The 25,423-nt window shown below is 40.8% G+C and overlaps 1 protein-coding gene across 3 annotated transcripts in view; it reads left to right on the top strand.

Moving 5' to 3' along the window:
- Positions 1–18,952, top strand: part of ubr1 (ubiquitin protein ligase E3 component n-recognin 1) — a 101,308-nt gene extending 82,356 nt beyond the window's left edge. For all 3 annotated transcript variants that reach the window (XM_080849270.1, XM_080849269.1, XM_080849268.1), the window contains 10 exons: positions 4,335–4,402; positions 4,940–5,087; positions 5,183–5,270; positions 5,965–6,101; positions 14,088–14,196; positions 14,344–14,400; positions 14,514–14,591; positions 16,259–16,429; positions 17,858–17,959; positions 18,083–18,952. In XM_080849270.1, the coding sequence (XP_080705396.1) occupies positions 4,335–4,402; positions 4,940–5,087; positions 5,183–5,270; positions 5,965–6,101; positions 14,088–14,196; positions 14,344–14,400; positions 14,514–14,591; positions 16,259–16,429; positions 17,858–17,959; positions 18,083–18,224 (1,100 nt within the window). In that variant the 3' untranslated portion in view covers positions 18,225–18,952. The remainder of the gene's footprint in view (positions 1–4,334; positions 4,403–4,939; positions 5,088–5,182; positions 5,271–5,964; positions 6,102–14,087; positions 14,197–14,343; positions 14,401–14,513; positions 14,592–16,258; positions 16,430–17,857; positions 17,960–18,082) is intronic.
- Positions 18,953–25,423: the final 6,471 nt, after the last annotated feature.

Genomic DNA, 25,423 nt, shown 5'->3' with positions numbered 1-25,423 from the left:
AAGCTTCAGCCGTTGAAATTGGAGAAACTCTGCATACAACAACTGTTGCCTGGGTTCTTCACCAATCAAAGCTTTATGGAAGAGAGCCACTGTTGAAAAAAAAGTATCGACAGTTTGCCAAAAGGCATGTGGGTGTCTCAATGGTCAAGTGGAAGAAGGTTCTGTGGTTTGATGAGACAAAAGTAGAGCATTTTTTCAAAAGTGGCTCTCTTCCATGGAGCTTTGATTGGTGAAGAACCCAGGCAACAGTTGTTGTATGCAGAGCAGGGTTCACGCTAGACTTTTTCTTGGCCGGACAAATGTCCGACGCTATTCCAGAATATCGGCCATTTGGAATGTCTACCGGACGTTATTCACTAATAGCCTAATTAAATAACCACCAAAACTCCAAATGAGAAACGACACAAATTTTAAAAAAAAATCAGGAGCTTCCAAAAACTCAAGTAATTCTGTCAATCCGCAAAACTGATTACTTGGGATGTCACGTTTAGCCATGTGATACACCACTTTCATTTGTGCCACGAGTGCGTCTCTTTTAGATTTAGTGGCGTTATCGCAGTGCACTCTCATTGCACTTTGCTGCGGTGTTAGGGACATAGCGGCTCTGTGGTCAGACGACTCGCTATGGTCAACTAAGGCTGATCTTTTTAAATTCATGTAGCCTTTCGTAAACCATTTAACTTGCCTGCTCTCTCACAAATGCTACAGAACATTGTGTCTCGACCATCTACCTTTTCCGACCTTAGCCAACGGAATTGCTCGAGCCATTCAGCTTTAAATCTCCTTTTAAGTTTTTTGGCAGGCGCATTTCCTAAATCCGTCGGGGCCTCGGATGATGTACTTGGAGTCGAATAATTTCTTGACGAATCATTAGGCCTATCAAGGCTATCAGTTGTCTTTTTGAAGAACTGACCGAGAGACGTCTGCTTAGCCTTTTTGATATTTTGTAATTGTTTATTTTAGTGAACAGTTTTTAGCGGGGAAACCAGCCTGCGTGTGTTGCGGAACCTCGACCAGCGCATGTTCCGAATGCAATCCAAATCTGCTTTAGAACTTTTTTTTAATGACATACCAGGCTGATTATATTCAGGTTTATGTTACAGTTGTTTTGTTGTTTTCATATGTTACTGATTAATCATAGCCTACATACATATTTTCTATCGGACATTTGGGCCGTTTACATCTTATTATACCGGCCATTCGTGCGTTCAATCGGCCAATGTCCGGCCATAGCCGGCTAACGTGAACACTGATGCAGAGTCTCTCCCATACCATCTGCAGAAGCTTGAAACTTCTTCAGAGTAGTCATAGGTGTCTTGGTGGCCTCTCTTACTAGTCTCCTTCTTGCATGGTTACTCAGTTTGTAAGGATGGCCTGATCTAGGCAGATTTACACATGTGCCATATTACTTCCATTTCTTGATGATGGATTGAACAGAATTTCGAGGGATGTTAATTGTCGTTATACTACTGCACACTGATCCCCATTTCACTAATTGTGAGACTTCTAGCACCAATTGGCTGGACCTCTGTTGAATTAGGTCAGTCTAACTGAAGGGGGTGTATACTTATGCAATCACATATTTTCATTACATATTTTAATTTAATTTACATAACTTTGTAGAAATCTGTTTTCACTTTGACATTAAAGAGGGCTTTTTTGTGATTTTTTTTGTTGTCCAAAAAGCCAACTTATAATGACCATGACTGATTTATAAAAGCAATAAAAGGGTAAAACATCCAAGGTGGTGAATACTTATGCAAGGCACTGTACATTGTTTTAGGCTGGTATTGAAAATATGGCATGTACGGTCGGATGGTGTGGCTTAGAGACATGAAAAGTTGGTCAGTGCTTTCTTGTCTGTCTTTGTACATTTACTTGAGTATTTCATCCACTGTGCCTTATCCTTTAAATCAGTAAACTCAAAATGGCCCTCAATGATCATTCATGAGATATTTTATGTTAAGAGTGGAGACATGTACTCCGTAGCTTTTCCCCATCAGTGCTAAATGTACTTAAAGGAGACGTATGACACCCTTTTCCGCAAGTTGACCCAGTTCCTTGAAGTCTTTTACAAATGTCTGTGACATACTTTGGTCAAAATAGCACAGGAATCAAGCACCACAACACCCATCTCAACCCTGTCTCAACAGCGCTGTTCAGAGCGGCTGGTTGGAGTGCCTGTTCCATTTTATGATGATGATGATCCACTGCTCACCCCCCTCTTCCGTGGGGTGTGTTGACATGCCACCATGTTTGTTGATGTCTTTAGGGGGGTTGCTAATTTATTGATGACGGGAGCCATTTTGCTTGCTCAGTTAAAAAACAAACTAGATTAGTTGTGGTGGTTTGTTCATTTGGTGATTAAGTCAGAGATGGTAGACAAGCTGTCCTGAAATGAACATGTTGGCCATGACATAGACAAACTCTGCTTCCAGTCACGTTGTTGCAAAGACACAGATGTATGGAGGCATTTAGCATGATTAGTAACGAGATCCGAAACTAATTGTGGTGATGTGTTAATTTAGTGATTGTCAGGGATAAAGGTTGTTGAACTGTCTTGATACAGAACTATTGGACAAGGCCCTTGTAGTATTGACACTATTGGACAAGCCCTCAATGTAGGATTGAGTTTTTCATGATGTATTCCTTTAACACAGAAAAAACAACAGGATGTAGCATGTTTCAATTGTAGATGTCAATAATTGTGGGACTACATTCATAGTCTATGGAACACAGTGGATGATATCTGTGACTGTCATACCATAAGTGACATAAGTATGCCTTGACTGCCATACCAGCTAGCCTTGCTGCTTGGTGTTGGAGATGCAGGGTTGGTATGCCCTAGCCCCGAGTTTTAGGCTGCTTGGTGTTGGGGGTGCAGGTTTGCTATGCCCTAGCCCTGAGTTTGAGTCTGTGTGGGGTGACGGCCCTCTCCCTTCCCTACCAAAGCCTTTCAAGCTTACAATTTTCAGTGACTGCAACATGATGAAGAAATTGCTGTTAAGACAAGAACCTGTTAAGACATGAACCCTTGTTGAAACGAGTTGCAACCTGATGAAATGTGAACAAAAGTGCCAATGAAGGAGTTCAGAAAATAACAAATAGGGTAGATATTCATGCCTGACACATTGCTGTACTCCATTCTTGACCAAGAAACATACAAAGTTGCCTTCAACATGCACAATGTAATTTGGTAAATCTGTGGTCTTCTGGGTAACTGTTTATGAAGTGATGACATTTCCAACTGAAACTGTTAGGAATATGGATCAATGGTATGTCTGACATCATGAAGACTATGTATGACCCGAAAGGTGCCATCCCCACAGTCATCATGGCAGCGGGTCTGTGCTGTTTGGGGGTTGTTCTGCTGTGCTGGGAACTGACTGTCTTGACTGTGTGAGTTACATCAGTGGCATCATGGATTCTTAGAACCAGAGCAACGTGATGCGTTCTATTTTTGCATGGAACTTGATCAGTGGACTTTCCAGCAAGACTATGATCCCAAGCACATATCCAAGTCAACCAAAGCTTAGTTTAGACATCATATCCGTGTTGGCATTTCCCAAAACCTTATTAAGGTGATCAAGTGAAAAGTCTTTTGGGTGTCGAATCATTTTGCACATGGGCATTTTTAGACATAATTAGATTAGAAATGTTATATTGACTAATGTGCCAAATAATTGTTTACATGGTAATCTATTTTCATTAAACTGTCCGTACATCACCAGAATGTCTTTAGGGCCAAGAGGATTGAATCATTTCAAGTTCAGCTGTACATGCAAGAACAAGTAAGGGGAGAGCGGTGCTAGTTGTCACACAATTAATTCAAAACTCCAATGCTCGAAGCGCTTTCTTCAAACTGAAATAGATACATTGTCTGCCATAGCCCTGAGTTTACCTTCACTCAAGGCCTATGTGTCAGGGCATCAAAAAGGCCATTGCAGAATAGGAATAAAGTATCCAAGTTGAGTTTGGGAATGAATAAGACATTACAATAACATTACATTACCCTTTTCTTATTTTGTTTGATATGTTTGATAGGTTAGTGTGACAATTTACACGTATATCATTTGTGACAATTTAACCCTTATGGAGCAAGGTATCTCAAATGTACACTCTAAAGTTAATTGCTGATAATTGTATTAAATATACATTTTATATGCCCATCTAATGAATATGAAATATAGACCAGAATTAAGCTCTTGCAATTTGTGCAGCATTTTCACCATAACATGCTCTATTCTTCTCTATTGTTTTGGCCTATTTTTGATTTTTGATTTGACTGTTTTGGATATATCTGTTTTTTTTGTATTTTTGATGTTCTCTTGTAGTGCTGGTGCCTATTTCTAATGTAGAGGGGTCATCATCCATCCTGGAAATGGACTTTTTCCACCTTTTGGTAAGTTACTCTGTAGCATCCATAACAATGTCTCCATATAAAATGTGCTTGGAAGTTGAATCTTATCGCCCTACTTTAGTACGAATGTGCTACAGTTATGCCACATTGCCTTTGGATAAGCCAAAGATGTTCCATATTTCCTGCGTGTCCTAAAATATATCCACTGAAAATCTTTCAGATTTGCATCTAACTCTCCCAGTGTTCCACTCATGGTTTTGGGCAATCAGCTCTTTTCCACCAGGTCCATGTGGTGTCAATGCAATAGTGAAATATTGTTTAAATATGGAGATAAATGAAATACTCAATTTAAGGGAAAGTTCTATTGGAATGAGAGGTTTGGACCTTTATTGATTTTCAGAGATTAATTTGGCATTTTCAAATGGAAACTACTGATATGAGCTGTACTAAGAGCTGCCTGATTATATACGTTGAATGTTATTTAAAACTATTTTAATTTTACTGTAGGAAACTGTGTAAACTCTGATACGTCTATAACTGGAATTATATATTCCTCTCTTTCTTTCTTTCTCTATCTAGGTGGGTCTGGTTCTGTCAATCCCTTCTTTGTATCAGGAAGAGGCAGTTGACCTTCAACCTTCCTCCATAAGCACTGCCTATAACCACTTACATCTGCTGCACCTGGTCACCATGGCCCATGTTTTGCAAATTCTGCTGTCATCACAAGGTAATGTATATATGCAGTCATATATGTATACACTCTTCCAACCCCCACACAGGTTGATTTTGGAGTAATGCTGTATTCTATGCATTTGTGGCCAGATCTTCCTGCTGGGATGTCTGGAGCTAAGGAAGAGGAGGCTGAATCAGCAGCTGCTGTGTACTCAACTGTGGCCCAGTACACTGGAGGGTAAGTGTAAAGAATGTCACATCCATGCTATGGCTAGTAACACGGCCTTGTTGCTCTACATGCTGGGCTGACCGTGTCAAACTTAAAGTGCTATCCTAGAAGCATATACAATAGCCCTCAAAATTATTCAACTTCCTTAGCCTTCAAGACAGTCTGTTGAATCAAGGATAAATTAATGTAAATTAATTAATTAAGGCCCTTAGAAACAGTCAACATTCATTCTTAGCCGCACAGCTACTAGATATAATACATGCATTTTATGAGGTTTTGAAGGCTATCTGTAAGTGTATTCTTGTAGACAATATGTGCATGTGTGTGATATGTGGATAGATGGAGATTAAAGCAATGTCATGACCGGAAAACAGTGTGCCAGTTGAACAATGACTGGCATTGAGCTAATTCACATTATTGTAATGGCCAAATTTACCCATCTACCTTTACGTTCTTGAAGTTACCGTAGTTTTCCCTTCACACATTGCAGTAGACTGCATATAAGTAAACCATTGCTACCACTGGGCAGACAACAATACTTTAATATACCACTAGATGATTTATACATTCATTTATGCATCTGGATTCTTTTGTTTTATGTTTTTGTGGATCCATTCTTGAAAATTATTTCCTTTGAAATTGCATTTAAGGCCAAGGCCCACCCTGTGTAATTCTGTTCTTGCTATATGCTATTCCCTCTTAGTTTAAGAACGGACATTTCGGGTTGTTCTGTGGCAGACTGTGTGAGAAAAGGGGTCCTTCCCTTTCTGCGTTGTTCCGCACTGTTGTTCAACTGCCTTACAGGGGTGCCCCCCCCGGAGGAGCTTCTGGACAAAGCAGGTAACCCTCAGAAAATATGATTAGTAATTAACTAAATATCATAAATAACGTTTTAAGACTACTTTGATGTATGATGATGGCAGAGTAAGAGAAAGTATATACACAGATCAGATACAGAAAAATCAAAAATGCTTCGGTTTTCTTGACCTTAAAATACTTGGTGATTTGTTGTATTTTGAGGAAGGTTATAGAACCCAATGTATTGGAGGCTTCAGTTTCTTCACTTTGCTGATATTTAGTGGAATCCATTCTTCCCCTTATTGCTGTTTCTGGTGCCACTGGCTGCTAGAACATCTGCAAAACCCAATCAATCCACTCGCATGCTTGCAGTTGTCATGGGTGTCCACACACACACACACACACACACACACACACACACACACACACACACACCCACATGCTTGCAGTTGTCAAGGGCATTACACTCATCACATGCTGCTCCTTTTTTTCACCAAACACACCTTTGATGATTGTGACCAAAGAAGACTATTTTAAACTTTATCTATTAACAGCACTTATTTCCAAATTGAGCCCCACTGTGCATACTTCAGACTTTGACTGTGATGAGGTGATGGGTAAAGATGACCTCTGGTGGTCCTTCTTATTCTAACAGGGGTGTTCAAACTTGCTTCAACAGGGGCCCGATTAGATCTTATGGAAATACGCACACACACACTAGAGCAGGGCTCTTCAATTAATTTGGAGCTGGGGCCGGTTCTTGAAACTGAGGCAAAGTCAGGGGCTGGAGTATATATGTAATCACGGTAACTTATAAAGAAATTACAACAACATACTGAAGGAGTCTATATATTCTATTTTGAAAGTGCTAGAGGCGCATAGGCCCAAGGATTCAAAAATCAAACCAGGTGAGCAATAACCAAGACATATTAACAGACAATTGATGAATGCACTTATTGTAAGAAGATGTACCAACACAACTTAACTGGTCATTATCCTCAATATTTAAGATTAAACTGATTTGGCTGAATCAAATGTATCTCCAGCAACAAAGTGCATTGCATGGAACTGAATAGAATTGCAACAACCTAAAAGTGCATGGTATTATATCAAGGAAAAGTGTTTCAAATTTCACTCAGTTCAGGTGAACTGTATCAGTTCTTTAGAATTTCATTCATTTAACTGGCAAACAACTTCCAAGGTCACCAATTCTTTTTTTTTTTACTATTCTGCCCGTGCTTCTCTGTTTGTGGCATGATCCCTCTAGCCTGCTAAATTGGCTTGGCAGACAGTTTTCCCAAGAGAAAGTCTGAAGCTTGAAGTTCTTTTCAAACATTTGCTTAAGAAGCACTGTAAAACTGAGCAAACATACAGAGTAATCTTGGTAATCTCATCTCGTAACATTTGTTTCTAAAAACAATCACGTAGCACTGAATTTTTATCTGTGATAGAAATTACGTTAGCTTAATGCTAACTTATAGGGGAAATTCCATAGAGACCGCGCTAGCGTTTAGCATATTCATCAAAGTAAACAATTCGAACAAACTACGGTTCATTACAAGTGGTTTCCACAAGAAGTAATGTTTCTAAGTAATAACTGATCAACTGTTTAAGAAAATACTTACAGGCAAAGGTTTTCTGGCCATATATATCAGAGTAGGAACAAAATATACCACTACCTATATGGGTGCATACCGCCACCCACTGCACGAGAGAGTGTACAATGAGCAATAGTCACAAACTGAATGAGGCTACCGGAGCTCACTCTGGGGGCCAGTCCAAAGCATCACAAGGGCCGGATCTGGCCCGCGGGCCGCCTATTGAAGAGCCTGCACTAGAGGATGTTAGAAATGTATAAAGGGTTCGGATCGGGCTCGGACACATCAGCGCGATAATGCATTGAACATCCCATATTTAATGAATTCACTTAATAAATAGTGAAGCCAACTGTCTGCTTCACATGATGCAAAAGTCCGTTTTTGAGAACAAAATAAATCACATTTAGGTCCTAAATTTTAGGATAACAGCCTTCCTCCTGTGGTGGAAATTTGTTTATGTCCGTGACAACACGATTACAGGTGGCAAAATGCACGCTTGTGGGTTTAACAGTGCTTGATTGGGTGAGAGAGCATTTAACTGTTGATGCCCCAGTTTAATAAAGCCAGGCTATTCATAAAATACGTCAATATGGCATTAGTACTTTGAACAGTTGAGAAATTGATTCCGTTGGGCTCTGTTCGGATTACAAAAAAAAAAAAAAAACATTTTAATGGCTGTCGGACTCGGTCAGGGCTCGGTTACTATTCTGTCGGGCCGGGCTCGGACAGAAAAATTCGCCCTGATCCATGCTCTAACACACACACACACACACACACACACACACACACACACACACACAGTGGCCAGATTAGATCTTATGGAAATACGTCAGGGCCAGCTCCTTGTTCATTTAACATATGCGTTCTACAAGTCAGCCATGGTTATGTTTTTCAGTGCGGTTTGTTTGTCTGTTTGTCAGCAGGATTATGCAAAAAGTCTGATTTTCCTGAAACTTGGTGGGAGGTTTTATTATGGGCCAGGGAAGAACCCATTCCATTCTGGAGCTGATCTAAATCATGGGGTGGATCCACTAATGACAGTTCACTCTCTCTTTGCTCTTTCTGTGTGTGGCCGCCTAGTTTTCAGTGGAATAATCTTTTCTAGCTTTTGCTTGTGTTACTGAGAGTTGAATTTCTTCAATATTCTGCAGGTTTACTCACTATAGTTTAGGCTGCCATCATGTGGTGGCTTGAATAGCACATAGCCGAATATTGAACTGGAGCACTGGCAGCGTGGGCGGCCCCTTGCAGGATATCTGCAAAACCCAATCAATCCACTCGCATGCTTGCAGTTGTCATGGGTGTCCACACACACACACACACACACACACACACACACACACACACACACACCCACATGCTTGCAGTTGTCAAGGGCATTACACTCATCACATGCTGCTCCTTTTTTTCACCAAACACACCTTTGATGATTGTGACCAAAGAAGACTATTTTAAACTTTATCTATTAACAGCACTTATTTCCAAATTGAGCCCCACTGTGCATACTTCAGACTTTGACTGTGATGAGGTGATGGGTAAAGATGACCTCTGGTGGTCCTTCTTATTCTAACAGGGGTGTTCAAACTTGCTTCAACAGGGGCCCGATTAGATCTTATGGAAATACGCACACACACACTAGAGCAGGGCTCTTCAATTAATTTGGAGCTGGGGCCGGTTCTTGAAACTGAGGCAAAGTCAGGGGCTGGAGTATATATGTAATCACGGTAACTTATAAAGAAATTACAACAACATACTGAAGGAGTCTATATATTCTATTTTGAAAGTGCTAGAGGCGCATAGGCCCAAGGATTCAAAAATCAAACCAGGTGAGCAATAACCAAGACATATTAACAGACAATTGATGAATGCACTTATTGTAAGAAGATGTACCAACACAACTTAACTGGTCATTATCCTCAATATTTAAGATTAAACTGATTTGGCTGAATCAAATGTATCTCCAGCAACAAAGTGCATTGCATGGAACTGAATAGAATTGCAACAACCTAAAAGTGCATGGTATTATATCAAGGAAAAGTGTTTCAAATTTCACTCAGTTCAGGTGAACTGTATCAGTTCTTTAGAATTTCATTCATTTAACTGGCAAACAACTTCCAAGGTCACCAATTCTTTTTTTTTTTACTATTCTGCCCGTGCTTCTCTGTTTGTGGCATGATCCCTCTAGCCTGCTAAATTGGCTTGGCAGACAGTTTTCCCAAGAGAAAGTCTGAAGCTTGAAGTTCTTTTCAAACATTTGCTTAAGAAGCACTGTAAAACTGAGCAAACATACAGAGTAATCTTGGTAATCTCATCTCGTAACATTTGTTTCTAAAAACAATCACGTAGCACTGAATTTTTATCTGTGATAGAAATTACGTTAGCTTAATGCTAACTTATAGGGGAAATTCCATAGAGACCGCGCTAGCGTTTAGCATATTCATCAAAGTAAACAATTCGAACAAACTACGGTTCATTACAAGTGGTTTCCACAAGAAGTAATGTTTCTAAGTAATAACTGATCAACTGTTTAAGAAAATACTTACAGGCAAAGGTTTTCTGGCCATATATATCAGAGTAGGAACAAAATATACCACTACCTATATGGGTGCATACCGCCACCCACTGCACGAGAGAGTGTACAATGAGCAATAGTCACAAACTGAATGAGGCTACCGGAGCTCACTCTGGGGGCCAGTCCAAAGCATCACAAGGGCCGGATCTGGCCCGCGGGCCGCCTATTGAAGAGCCTGCACTAGAGGATGTTAGAAATGTATAAAGGGTTCGGATCGGGCTCGGACACATCAGCGCGATAATGCATTGAACATCCCATATTTAATGAATTCACTTAATAAATAGTGAAGCCAACTGTCTGCTTCACATGATGCAAAAGTCCGTTTTTGAGAACAAAATAAATCACATTTAGGTCCTAAATTTTAGGATAACAGCCTTCCTCCTGTGGTGGAAATTTGTTTATGTCCGTGACAACACGATTACAGGTGGCAAAATGGCATCACGGAGAAAGTTAAAGAGAAACTGTCATCTGGAGAGTTTAAAATGATACTAAACGAAGGGAAATCTACTGTATGGAGATACTTCTGCTTAGTAGACGATGCAGATTCTAATTAGGCTGTTGGAAATGTCCAATGTAAGAAGTGTGAAGTTTTAATGAAATATGATTTATGCAATTCTCGTTCTCCACAACAACATGGATTAACCCTCGATGGTTGAATGTAGATAGTTTCAGAACGAACGTCAGTGTGCAAAAAGATCTTCAATGGTAAGACTTGTCTGTTGTGCCTCCGTTGGTGTATCATATAACTTGAGTTTTATTAAAGCATAGCGTGGGTAATGTGTAGCTAATTCATCCCTTTCCTGCTGTCTGTCTCTGAACGTAGTTGTAGATTGCAGGGAAGTAAAATGCTCCACGGCCGAAGTAGATTACATGTTTTTATCTTCGGGGTCAATTCCCTTTCCTTTACGTCTGCTGCTTGTTAGTAAATACAGGCAGCAGGAAAGGTTAACAAACTGAAAGAAATAGCTACACATTACACACGCTGTGCTTTAATAAAACGTTACTCACATACTGGTTAACTCTGTTACAGCACATAAATGTTTGTCGCTAAATCCAAACTATGCGTCACCATTGTCCCTCTCTGTACGTGCTCCTCTTAAAAGAGCCGCACCATTTTATTAAACGTTCTTGCAATGTGAATCATTTAATTTAAATATGCTTATTGGTCTTATTGTGCACGCTTGTGGGTTTAACAGTGCTTGATTGGGTGAGAGAGCATTTAACTGTTGATGCCCCAGTTTAATAAAGCCAGGCTATTCATAAAATACGTCAATATGGCATTAGTACTTTGAACAGTTGAGAAATTGATTCCGTTGGGCTCTGTTCGGATTACAAAAAAAAAAAAAAAACATTTTAATGGCTGTCGGACTCGGTCAGGGCTCGGTTACTATTCTGTCGGGCCGGGCTCGGACAGAAAAATTCGCCCTGATCCATGCTCTAACACACACACACACACACACACACACACACACACACACACACACAGTGGCCAGATTAGATCTTATGGAAATACGTCAGGGCCAGCTCCTTGTTCATTTAACATATGCGTTCTACAAGTCAGCCATGGTTATGTTTTTCAGTGCGGTTTGTTTGTCTGTTTGTCAGCAGGATTATGCAAAAAGTCTGATTTTCCTGAAACTTGGTGGGAGGTTTTATTATGGGCCAGGGAAGAACCCATTCCATTCTGGAGCTGATCTAAATCATGGGGTGGATCCACTAATGACAGTTCACTCTCTCTTTGCTCTTTCTGTGTGTGGCCGCCTAGTTTTCAGTGGAATAATCTTTTCTAGCTTTTGCTTGTGTTACTGAGAGTTGAATTTCTTCAATATTCTGCAGGTTTACTCACTATAGTTTAGGCTGCCATCATGTGGTGGCTTGAATAGCACATAGCCGAATATTGAACTGGAGCACTGGCAGCGTGGGCGGCCCCTTGCAGGATATTATGTGAGAGAGGCCAGCGGCCAAACAAGTACAAGAAGTAACCAGATCTGTTAATGCAAAAAGTACTGTTTGAACTAGAAGCACTGTTAGTACAAGAAGTACTGTTTGAACAAGAAGCACTGTTAGTACAAGAAGCACTGTTAGTGCAAGAAGTACTGTTTGAACAAGATTAGATTAGATTAGATTAGATTCAACTTTATTGTCATTGTACAGAGTACAAGTACTGAGACAACGAAATGCAGTTTAGCATCTAACCAGTAAGTGCAAAATAGCAATAAAAGTGCAGAGTATGTGCAAATGTAGGGTGGACTAAGTGAATAAATATGATATGTACAGTAAGAGTTAGAATATGACACAGAATTGTAATATAAACAGAATTGAATAGCAGCAATTGAGGTAAGAGTGAGGTATGATAAGTATATAAAGTGCAGGTGAAAGTAAACTGGTGGTAACAAGTGAAATCAAGTGAATGAGGTAGAAAAGTACAATCAATACAGGTAATGCAGTAAAGGTGATACAGTATTAAAAAGACATATGGTGCAAATGTGCAGTGGCTGGAGGAGGGTGTGTGACAGTCAAGCCAGGTTTAGGGGGGGAGGAGTGAGGTATAGTGCAAATGTTCAGTGGCTGGAGGAGGGTGTGTGGCAGTCAAGCCAGGGTGGGGGGGGGGAGGGGTGAAGTGAAGTATAGTGCAATGTTCAATGGCTAGAGGAGGGTGAGTGGCAGTCAAGCCAGGGTAGGGGTGGGGGGGGGGAGAAGTGAGTATAGTGCAAAAGTTCAGTTGCTGGAGGGAGGGGGGGAGAACAGTCACAGGGGGAGGTGAGAGAAGGGGGTGGGGGGCTAACCCCGTGGGGCAGAGTCCAGCAGGGTGACAGCCGCAGGTATGAAGCTGTTATTGAACCTGCTGGTACGGGAACTGAGGACCCTGTAGCGCCTCCCAGAGGGGAGGAGGGCAAACAGTCTCTGGCTGGGGTGTGAGCTGTCCTTGATGATGCTGCGTGCCCTCCGCAGGCATCTCTTGCTCTGGACAGCCTCAATGGTGGGGAGAGTGGAACCGGTGATGCGTTGGGCAGTTTTCACCACCCTCTGCAGTCTCTTGCAGTCGGCAACAGAGCAGCTGCTGTACCATGTTGAGATGCAGTTTTGTGAGTGCTCTCAATGGTACAGCGGTAGAAATTCTCCAGAAACTGAGGAGACAGGTGAACCTTCTTTAGTCTCCTCAGAAAAAAGAGACGAAGAAGCACTGTTAGTGCACACTGGTATCTCTGGTTCATTCAGCTGCGTAGGGAAACCTATGGTCATTGAGTGTTACAACAACGTTTGAAGAATGTTGAGAATAGGTTCATTCAGCTGCTGCGTAGGGAAACCTATGGTCATTGAGTGGTACAACAACGTTTGAAGAATGTTGAGAATTCATCAGCTTCCAGAATTGTCATGAGCTTCCAAATTACAATTCTTGAAAAATTTGAATAATTGTATGTTCTGTAACTTTACATTTTTGTCTATTTTTAAGTTAGTTAGTAAATAGTGACTGTGCATAAACATTTGAAGAAATTTTATTTTTTTGATGCAGGTATTTTTCTTTTTACTTAAAAACATTTGGAGAGAGATTTTGCTAAGAGGCTGTGTGGACCTCGGAACCACTGTTAAAAATTTCAGCACAGAATCACCAAAGACCATAAACTCTATATTTGGGCCCCATGAAAAAGGGGTACAGACTGAGGATAAAACAGGGAATTTGAACATATTGTAACATATTGCGTAATAAGGATGTCAAATATACTAATTGTTTAGTTGTTGTTATATGCAACATAAATCAACACATCTCAAAGATATATGTATCGTGTTGCCCTACCCTACAGCTGAATGGAACAAAACTGACCTTCATCCATTTTGGCTGTTTGTTTGTGTGTGTAGTTACTCCAGAGGTCCAACTAGAGGCACTGTGTTGTTACCTTGCTCTGCCTTCTAACTTGTTCCAACTGTTCCACACCCACTTGGACACGGTCGACCCCCTTATACAGAGGTACCTCTCAAAGCTACTTATCCATACACATACACACATAGGATTGATTAGGTTTGACCGTAGCCTTTTATTTGAAACCACATACTCGTGAATTGTATGTCTTTGATGTAGCATGCAATCCTGATGGGTTTTTTGTGTGTCCCTCAGGTGGTGTGGGAACCCAGCCATTTCCAAAGCTTTAACTGCTCAAGTAGCAGCTACCAGGTGACCTCTCCTCTCCTCTCCTCTCCTTTCCTCTCCTCTCCTCCTGTCATACACTCAATGTTCCATGAATAATTCAGCATTAATAATAACCAGACACATGCTCATGGTACCAGGTATCCACGGAAACGCAATCGACTAATCAATCTTCCTGAGGATTACAGTGTCCTGCTCAACCAGGCCAGCCAATTTAAGTAAGTCACTGTACCCCTGCTGGGATTGACTTCCACTTGTTTACTTTCTGATGCATGAGTGTTTGGTCCACCATAAATGTTCAAGGCTAGTCATAGCCATTGCCAGAAACTGAGGAAAAAAAGGCAAGTCAATATTTTACAACCCTGATGCCAGGTAATTGACATGAAACTTAGTAATTTGTTTCTGGGTAATTACTACATTAAAAATCTCACCAGTACTGCTGAGGCATTCTAGTCTGGGAAGTCCCGCCCCTCTTTTTCCGGCCAATTTCATTTTGCCTCCAAACTCAGTCTGGCGAAGCGTCTATACAAACCTATTTCAGCATTGTAAGGATCCTTGGAGCCAATCACAAACTGGCTATTGGCTACCTGGCGCGCCATTGGCGGATTTAAACTATCCACGACTACGTAACAAAAGCGAAAGCAAAGAGAGAAGCACAGCAAAACTTCGATACTGCTCTCGCGGCTGTCTTGGATAATTTCAAAGGCAAGTTTTCTTTGAAAATAGAACAGAAACTTGCCCTGGAGCAATTCATACAGAAAAAAGATGTGTTTGCTTTATTACCGATCGTTGTATCCCTGTATAGTATTGTTGGTCTGATTGGTTAAGGGAGTGTCCAATTACGTGACTGAAGTGGACCTCCATTGAGTAGTTCGCCAGACTAACTGAGCAAATGAAATGCAGTGAAGGGGCGGGGAATTCCCAGACAAAAGGCATTCCATATGAACTCCAAGATATAGAGTGTGGGAGTGACCATTGTCATGTTGTATGCAGCAGATTAGCATTCTTGCACGTTCTGGTTTAAATAAAAAATAAAAAATCCTGATGAGAGAAATAATGGGGTTTTGGAACACCCATGGCAAATAAATAACTGCTTAAATACCTTGCATTCGATTATGTTCATTAAGAAGCACGTGTATGTCGTCTGTATACACCATAGACCCATTATGTCTCTATAACATGTCTGTTGCTATCCCTCTGCTACCAGTGAAAAATGATGTATCACCACAGTAAATATGTGTGTGTTATTGTTTAGAAACAACTTCAAAACTAGTCATTTGTGGTCTGTTGAGTTGTTACCATGATTTTACCCACATATCACTGATCTGTTAAGTGCTACCTATTTTATGTATGAGCCATTACTAAAGAACCATTAGAGTTCTGGTCTATCTTTATTTACAAGGGCCTAAGAATGTTGGGAGAAAGCAATTACAGAGTAACTCAGTATTCAAATGTGTATTTAAAAGTTTAATCACAAATGTAATGAAATGTGTAATCACAAATGTGTTGAGATCTTTAGGAGCCATCTTGTTTTTTCCCTTTTTGTAATTGAGCATCTGTCCTCAGTCATGATCATGTAGATCATTCTAGATCATTCTGGAGCAGGCCTACAGTCCATCTGATGTGACCGTATTCTTATTTTGGATTATGGTCATTTCATGTGTTTGTCCTGTTGCTCGTCCCTACAGTTGTCCTCCAGTTAATGAACTTCCCATTTACTCTCTTGAACTGCACATTGAAAGAGTTTCTTCCAGTTTGCAGATACAATCCATCAGTCTTCTTTTTCCTCAAACCAAAAGTCTCTCTATTTATGAAAAGGGCAATGCAAACATCTGTTTTTGTTTTTGGTCCCTATTTTTTTTTCTGTGTTCCTTTACCCCCCTAGGTGCCCTGTGTCTTCAGACGATGATAGGAAGCACCCTACCCTGTGTCTCTTCTGTGGCGATATGCTCTGCTCTCAGAGCACCTGCTGTCAGAAGCAACTGGATGGAGAGAATGTGGGTGCTTGCACTGCTCACGCTGCCACCTGTGGGGCCGGAGTGGGATTGTTTCTACGGTAAGTAGGCCTAGTGTTGTTCACTACACCAGTGGTTCTCAACCGGGGGTACGCATACCCCTGGGGGTACGTGAAGGTAGTCCAGGGGGTACGTGAGATTTTTTAAAGGTATATTTAAAATAAGCCTTCATTCAAAAAATCCTTTAAAAATAGTTATTATACGGCTCTTCAGAATGTTCTAAAAGTTCTGTTGATTTGTATGGGCCATATGTGGGTTAAATGTCTGAGTTCGCAAGTTTGTAATTTCTTGATATTCACTACTGCGAAAAGTTTATGACCGCTGTCATTGGCAATGGGTTTTTTGCTTCTAATTCACATCTTTCATATCATTCCGCAAGTAGTCCGGTCATTTAACGAAACGGAAGGTCATTGAAACTTGAAGTCAGAAGGTGGGTTGCTCCGCAATTGCGTGAAGAACTATTTTTTTTTTTTTAGCGAAACTCACGAAATGGCAACAAACTCATTTAAAATAGGTATTCTGGAGGAATGTCTTCTATCGTTTTGGCAAGTTACTGTATAATAAGCGCACATTTTTTTCGCTAAAACATGGAAGCTGAACACACACAACTACTGCTGCACACAGAAGTGCGTTGGCTCTTTCGAGGGCAAATACTCAAACGGCTGTTGGAATTACGATCGAGCACAGATCTCCCCATGCCACACAGATTGGCTTGCAAATATGTGCTATCTGGCAGATATATTCAGCAAACTGAACGAAACGAATATGTCTGCAGGGAAAGGACACCAGCATTTTAAACCGGTATGACAAGGTGTGAGGCTTCCTGAAGAAAGCAGAGCCTCTGCACAGGGGGATTTCACCTGCTTTCCTCAGATGGATGATATTCTCTCTAGTGAGGATGTGGACAGAGCTCCAGTCGAGTTGGTCATCGTGGGACATTTGACCAATTTGATTCAAAATTTTTATTTTCAATGTCCTACTTTACTGACATGGAGGAGAAATCTACACAGCTGGATTGGGTGAAAACCCCATTTCTCTTGTCATGCATGTGGAAGCTAATCTGTCACTAATCAGGAAACACTCCTGGAAGTGTCATCTGACCTCCAGATGAAGTTGGCCACATCAACACTGACACAGTTTTGGATGTGTGTGAAGCAGGAGCCCCTGACCCTGCCACCAAGACTGACAAAGATTTTCAGTGAAGCACAAGCACAAGTTTCTTACTAAAATGTAATTGCAAACGCACTCAGTCCAATGCAACAATGTTCAATCTTCAGTGTTGACAGTTTAATAAATCAGACAATGCTGGCAATCAAAAACGCTTTGCGCTGGATGGGGGTACTTGACTAAAAAACATTTCACAGGGGGTACATCACTGAAAAAAGGTTGAGAACCACTGCTCTAGACCTCTGAGCTGAGGCACATGGTGGAGCTGATCTTTCCTGTCCTTTTTGTTCTTTTTCTCCCAGGGTGAGAGAGTGTGAGATTGTTCTCATGGCCAGTAAAACACGAGGAAGCACATATCCAGCCCCATATCTGGATGATTATGGAGAGACCGATCCCCAGCTTGGGTAAGACAGTATCTTCAAGTTGGGTTGTTGGAATGTGTTTTCTGAACTGATGACTACTAACTTCTGTAGGTAATGGTGGTGTATATAGCTAGAGGTTAAATTGACTTGTTTCTGTGTTTGCAGTCGTGGCAACCCTCTGCACTTGTGTCCGGAGCGCTACAGGAAGCTCCATTACCTGTGGCTGCAACACTGCGTCCCTGAGGAGATCGCTCGTAGTCTGGAGGTGCTCAATGTGATGTTTGCCTTTGAGTGGCACTCGCTGTGAGAATCAGCCAAAGTGGGACAGACGGACCCAAGGGCTCAATGCGCCATCTTGTGAATATGATGTAAACCTTATGACAATGTGTTCAGAGAAAAGGGAGTGCATATACAATTCAACTTTTGAAGTGAGAGAGGATGTTTGACTATGTATAATAGTGTCTAAACCTTCACTTAATAATAATACTTATCTAAAAGGACAACATCTATTTTAGTTTTGTCAGGTTGTTGTGTTAATTTAACAATAAAATTATAGCAATATGAGCAGCCATTGTAGTAAGCCGTCTACGATCATTTCTTTTGTTAAGAAATACTCAGACCACTTGTTAGAAGGCATTTTAGGAAAACCTTTTAGGGAGAAAATGCTAAAGATGTATGAAAAGGTATATTAGCTTTTTGAAAAGATGAGAACTGCAGTTGTTGCTGGGACACAGCTGTTTATTTGATAATTGAACTGTGGATTCTAAAATTCGATATACAAATTCTGGTATATAAATTCTAAAGGATGTGTTTGAGTAAGCCTATTTCAAGTAAGTAAGGTGGGAAAGCCAAGATAATTGTATTGTGTTTGAAGACACAAGATTTCGAATGTGCATTTAAAAAGGCCATATCTTTGAATGCTACATACCACTTAAACTGTCACATACCTCTGTTATGCATATATTCATTCTCTACTGCATTGTTTGACAGTGCTATAACCGTACTATCCTAATAAAATGATCTCTTTGAATCATTTCCCTGTGCCCTTATATTTCCTCTTGTGCTAAGCCCAGTCTAATGTGAAGTGAAATACAAATGTAAAAAAAGAATCCAGGATTATGGCCCTAACACTGGAAATCTTGTCTGACATGATTGACAGCACATGTGCTTGGTTTTGGTCAAGTCCTGCTACAAAACAATACTGTCATGAGCCTGTGGGCTGAGACAACCAGATACATCCATAAAACACATACACTGCACGAAAAACAAGATTATCGGGCCCGTACACGCTGTGATACAGCCGCGAATGATCAGCATTCCTGGTCGATCGCGGACATTCCCCCGATATACCCGTCTGCCGCATATGAACGGAATTTTCCGGGAAGGGACCAAGAGGGGAGGGGGTGCGATGTGTTACTTCTCACCTCCCGCTGACAGAGGTGCGAAGGCTCTTATTAGCATATTGACTGTAGCCTCACACACAATGCAGCCATTGGTTAAAAAGGACCAAGATTTAAAATTAAAACAGTCTTGTGATTGGGGAAAGAGATTCTTCCCTATTGGTCAACTTTCAACTGACAAAATCGTAGCCCCTTCCATTTACAGCTATTGCCTCATAAAAACGAAATTAATAATTTATGTATAATAATATTATAATAATATACTAATAATGGTTGTATATGAAATTAATGAATTTCTTATTAATCCTTTACATAATCATAATCATAGGAGGCCTAATAGAAAGGCAGTTGCTTTAGACAAATCGAGCATTGAAGACCTTAGTCAGGAATTGAAAACCAAAGCTTTATTTAAACAGAAAAACAGACATTGCATCTGATAGAAAAAAAGACAGCAGCAGCAATAACAGCAACACAGCACTGAAATCTGGGACAATAACATTTTGGAACGGCTTCATAGTGGCGGCAATGTGGTAGTCTTTCCGATGGTGTGCCGACACAAATCCTTCTTTGGTCAGCGCATATCTGGGGTCCCGCCCGGTCAAGTCTTTCCTGCAGAGCCGCACACAGGTCAGAGAGCTCGTTGCTTCTGAAAACTGGCAGCCGCACAATCCAGCCAGTTTCCCCCTCGTCGGTGCAATCCTCTTCATCGGACATCAGGTCCAGGGTAACGTTCTTCAAGAGGTCCATTTCTTCCCTCGCCAAGACGGTCATCCTCGCCTCCATCAGCTGTAAACATAAACCAAACTAGACGTAACGCAAAGCGTTACAAAATATGACCGCCGAACTGTTCAGTAGGTTTTAACACAGAATTAGTCATGGTTGTCAGTAGGGCTGTGCATCGAATTTCGATCGCGATTTCGATTTTGGGGTCAAACGAGCTCCAAACTCGTATAATCGAGTTGAAACGATTAATTTGACATTTTCCGTTTTACAGTAGGCCTTGAGAGTTTATTAAAGTTTATGAAAGAGACGCGCATGCGAAAGCATTCAACGCGGCAAGAGGGAGTACAATCTAACTTGCGTGCTGCATCAGGAAGTATGCCGTTGGCAGGAGGAGGGACATGCCAGTGAACCGCCAATCAGCAGCATGGACTCTGTTGACAGACATGTTGGAGTAGACCTACCGTGTTGAATTTTAAAGTTTCAGTAACGTTACAGTTTGAAGAACGATAACAAGCTCCTATACCAGGCTTTAACTAGGATTGTTTTAGGGCAAAACTGCAAGGTACATCTTATATATGTATTTCTGTTTAACAACAATATGATTTTTATTAGCCATGTGTTTGTGATGGCTTTCTGACTTTTAACTTTGCTATGGAGTAATGCTGGGACCGTTGTTCTCTAGCCATTAAATAGGGAATGTATTATTTCATGTATGTGTAGAACTTATTTTGAATCCCTGACCTTACATAAAACGGCTGAGAACGAGACTGGAGGCAAGCACTTCCCCTGCCTCCATGAGGGGGGAGTGTGAGAGCATGTTAGAAAGCCAAAGTCATACTTATTAGCAGCGAGGCTAGGTAAACATGGCGGCGGTAACATGACTCGGCTAGTAATAATTATTTTAGAAAAGTGCATCGACGCATGCCTGGCTAAAAGCCTGTCCTACAGTCGAGTCATTTGTCAGTGCATTTGGCTGTCAATGTTATGGCAGTGCACTTAAACAAGAAGAAAGTTAATTTTGGATACTTATACGTGTTTCTGTGTGATATTTGATTGTCTTAATATATATATTTTATTCATGAAATGTTTTATAAAAATCAAATGATATATTCAGATTGTTGTGGCGGTACACTTACACACGAAAAAGGTTTTATTTTGGATACTTATACGTGTTTCTGTCATATTTGATTGTGTCAATAAATGCATGTTTTCAAAAATAATCGTTTGAATAATCGTGATATCAATATTGACCAAAATAATCGTGATTATGATTTTTCCCATAATCGAACAGCCCTAGTTGTCAGTGTGTTTGTGTGTTTTTAAGTGTTTTGTGTGTGTACATTGGTTTGTGTTTCATTTGTATGTATTAAAGGAATTATTTTGATGATTTTGTAATGTAATGTTTTGTGTACTACTTTTTTGTGGATTGTTTTGGTATATTTTTTGTTTTGCAATATAGTTTGTTAAAACAGGTCACAAAGAGTTGTGGAAACAAAGTGAAGTTTCCAACCACCAACAGGTGGCGCTATAGGTGATATCAGTCAGGCATATGTACAGGCATATGTGTGGGTTCGGGCCAGCGTCCACCCTTAGACATTTTCTCTGGATCAAACAATGTTAGCAAGAGTTATAAGAGACTTTGTGTTTTGTAGCAAGCACTGGCAAGTTGGCAAAGTTTGAGGGTCTGCCACGCCCACACCTTCCGACTAATGAGAAAATCCAATATAACTTTTAGTCGCCCATGGTTGAAGAGTAACCTGACCACATTTCAAGGCGTTACCATTAAATTTGTCGGAGGAGTTCGATCAGATGCGAGGTGTGCAAACGCTGTCAAATCGCATCTTCCACTCAAAATGGCCGACTTCCTGTGGACCTGCCACCATGGCGTCAAGAGACTTTTTGGTGCGTCCAAGCATGATGAAGACGTGTACCGAATTCCGTCAAGCTACGCCAAAATAACCCCAATGCACAGGGTTTTTTGCAATGTTCTAGGGCGCGCTACAGAGCCATTTTGCTCCATCTATAGACAAAAACTCTAACGAAGATGGACGGTTACAGGCTTGATGTCCCTGGCAAATTTGGTAATTTTTCGAGCACTTTGACATATATGCGATTGAGTTATAAGAGACTTTGTGTTTTGCGGCAAGCACTAACAAGTTGGCAAAGTTTGAGGGTCTGCCACGCCCACACCTTCCGACTAATGAGAAAATCCAATATAACTTTTAGTCGCCCATGGCTGAAGAGTAGCCGGACCACATTTCAAGGCGTTACCATTAAAAACCATTACAAAAAAAATGGGGTCCTCCTAAGCCCTACGGTTTTCGACTTATTCACAGAAAACTGAATCGCCCCACCCTCTCTAAAACAGGTCCAGTCCGACGGGGGTGCAACGGATCAAAACGAAACTCAATGGTTCCACGCTGATCTAGTGGGGCTACATGCCCACCAAATTTCGTGCACCTCGGTATTTCAGTGTCCCGGGAATCGCTGACAGAAAATCGGCAAACAGAAAAAAAAAAAACTCCGACTAAACCTATATGACCGCCACTGCCCGCTGTGCTGACACAACGATAACGCATATTTCTATAGTTCGTCCATCAAATGTGTTTAACGACTGCAATGTACATTTGTTTATAAAGGACATCGTTTCTGATGCAAAAAGTCACTTTTAAATATAGCTGCAAGCAGCAATGGAGGGTTCATGCAGCGAATCGGCCCAATTCGATTGGCTGTTGAAGGCGAATGCTTTCAGAACGCAATCTACTGATAAAGCATGGTCTTTAGAAAGTCCGTGCCAATTTTGGTGAAGATCGGATCAAATTCGCGACCTGTGCAAACTTTTTAGTGTTTTGGATTAAATTAAGGTCAAAGGTCACCAAATGTATTGATTGTTCCCCAGATGGGGTCAGCAGTCCATGTACCAAGTTTGGTTTTGATACATTACAGGGTTGCCGAGATATGAGCTCACTTCCTGTTTGGCGGCTTAGCCGCCTAATTCGATTGGCTGCTACTGGCGAACGCTTTCATCAATTGTTCCATAAACTAATGCAGTTATAAGGCATGGTCTAATGATGGTCTGCGCCAATTTTTGTGAAGATCAGATCAAAATTGTGACCTGTGTTTGCTTTTTAGTGTTTTTGACTAAATTCAATATGGCGCCCTGATCAATTATGATAATGTCACATATTTGCATGTGTCAACCTAAAGACCTCCTAAAGAAGAGCATGAGTAGATCCCACTAGTAAGTTGAAATTCCAAACACGTCAACCGCTACAGGCCAAAATGCATTTTTTGTAATTACAGCGCCACCTAGAGGTCAAAGGTCACCACATTTCTTAAGCGTCTTCCTGATGAGGTAAGCGGTCCATGTAGTAAGTTTGGTCTTGATACATGAAATCGTTGCTGAGATATGAGCCCACGTCCTGTCTGGCGACTTCATCGCAAAATTTGATTGGCTGTCACGGCGGACGGTTTTAGTTGCGAAGATGAACTACAATGTTTTTTGTGAGGCTTGGTCTGAAGATGATGTGTGTCAAGTTTGGTGTTGATCGGTGACCCGTGAAAATTTTTGAAGGTTTTTGATAAAATCCAAAATGGCGGAAAATCCATCATGGCGCAAAATGACGTCATAGGGTGCGTTGAACTCGTGCTGGTCCAAGGATTCCAAGGATGCCTCATTTTTGAAAATCGGGCAAACGGGTCAAAAGTTACGTGTGTGAACGTACGTCCAACTTTGACCTGTTGGTGGCGCTAGAGCGCTACATGTGCCTACATGAAACTAGGTGAAATGAATCATGGGACTGTCCCCAATCAGTGTGCCAAATTTCACAACTTTTTACCAGACGGTTCTATGGGCTGCCATAGGATCCCAGCAAAGAATCATAATAATAAGAACAAATATAGCTGCAAGCAGCGATGGCGGTTTCCTCCTCCAAACATTGCGAACCAGGGAAACATGTATTTTTGTGACAATTTGTCACTGTATAGAAAAATTCATGCTGCAGACTTACCAATGGGATATTCAATTCAATGCAATAATGTGCTAGAAGGATGTGAAATTTGGCACCCTCTTTAAGGACAGTCCCTTCTTTATTCACACCAAGTGTCATGTCTCTCATTAGATTCATGCCGCACACCTACCAATGGGATATTACATTTGAAATGCAATGCTGTGCTAGAAGGCTGTGAAATTTGGCACACTCATTAAGGACAGTCTCTTCTTTATTCACACCAAGTTTCATGTCTCTCATTAGACCACTCTAGCGCCATCAACAGGTCAAAGTTGGACTTGTGTTAACACACGCAACTTTTGAACCGTATGACCGATTTTCAAAAATGAGGCACCATTTGATTCCCTGGATCAAGACAAATTAAACACACCCCTTGGCGTCACCTTCCGGTTATATAGAAATTTGACAAAAAGTTACCATATGGTTCTGTATTTATTATAATAAATACCAATATAGCTGCAAGCAGCGATGGCGGTTTCCTCCTAAAAACATTGCGAACCAGGGGGAAATGTACTTTTGTGTCAATTTGTCACTGTATAGAAAAATGGATGTTGCAGACTTACCAATGGGATAATACATTTCATGCTAGAAGGCTTTGAAATTTGGCACACTCATTAAGGACAGTCCCTTCTTTATTCACACAAAGTGTCATGTCTCTCAATAGATTCATGCTATCAATGCTTGCCAATACTGTAACTTGCTTAAGTGAATGGCAAATAGAACATATCATTTCATAATTATTTCAGTTAATTAAACAGCTGCAATACCCAGTGAAATATTAAATACAGCTAACTGACGTTAGTTATCAACAACATGGCTAGCTCACAATTGATGGGCTGTCGTTACAACCTTCAAGCTGCCCATAAAACCAACATGGCATTTTATTTTGTTTGAGTTTTACCTTATCTAAGTGGGCAAAGACCATTTCTTTTCCACTTGGCCTAAAAAAAAACATATGTCCCAAAGAAGCAGTCAAACCGTAATAATGTCAACCGCTAAAAACCATACTGGTCTGATATATTGCCATTCCATACTGAATATTCTGTCAAATTCAAAAAATGTTGCATGCTATTTCAGATGAAAGTTGTGTGGTAGCCTGGCTACACCAATGTGTAAACATTACAAAAAAGGTGACCGATTGTTTGACCGAACGCGTTAATTCACTGAACAAATACTTTCAAATTACTCTTCGACCACTTGTTAGTCATGTCATCCATTCAAATAGCTGTGAATCAATCAATATTTATACAACTTTAACTGTGATGTGTTTTAGTTTCATTTCACACGTCATTTACTGTATAAGCCATAGCCGCTTGTCAACATTCCACATTCAATTTGAACTAGGCCTAACTACGTCACTGCCATATACGCTG

The sequence above is a fragment of the Sprattus sprattus genome (assembly GCF_963457725.1).
Source record: "Sprattus sprattus genome assembly, chromosome: 1".
Classification (NCBI taxonomy): Eukaryota; Metazoa; Chordata; class Actinopteri; order Clupeiformes; family Clupeidae; genus Sprattus; species Sprattus sprattus.
Note: the sequence above shows the minus strand (reverse complement) of the source record. Positions and strands in the feature narration are given on the sequence as shown.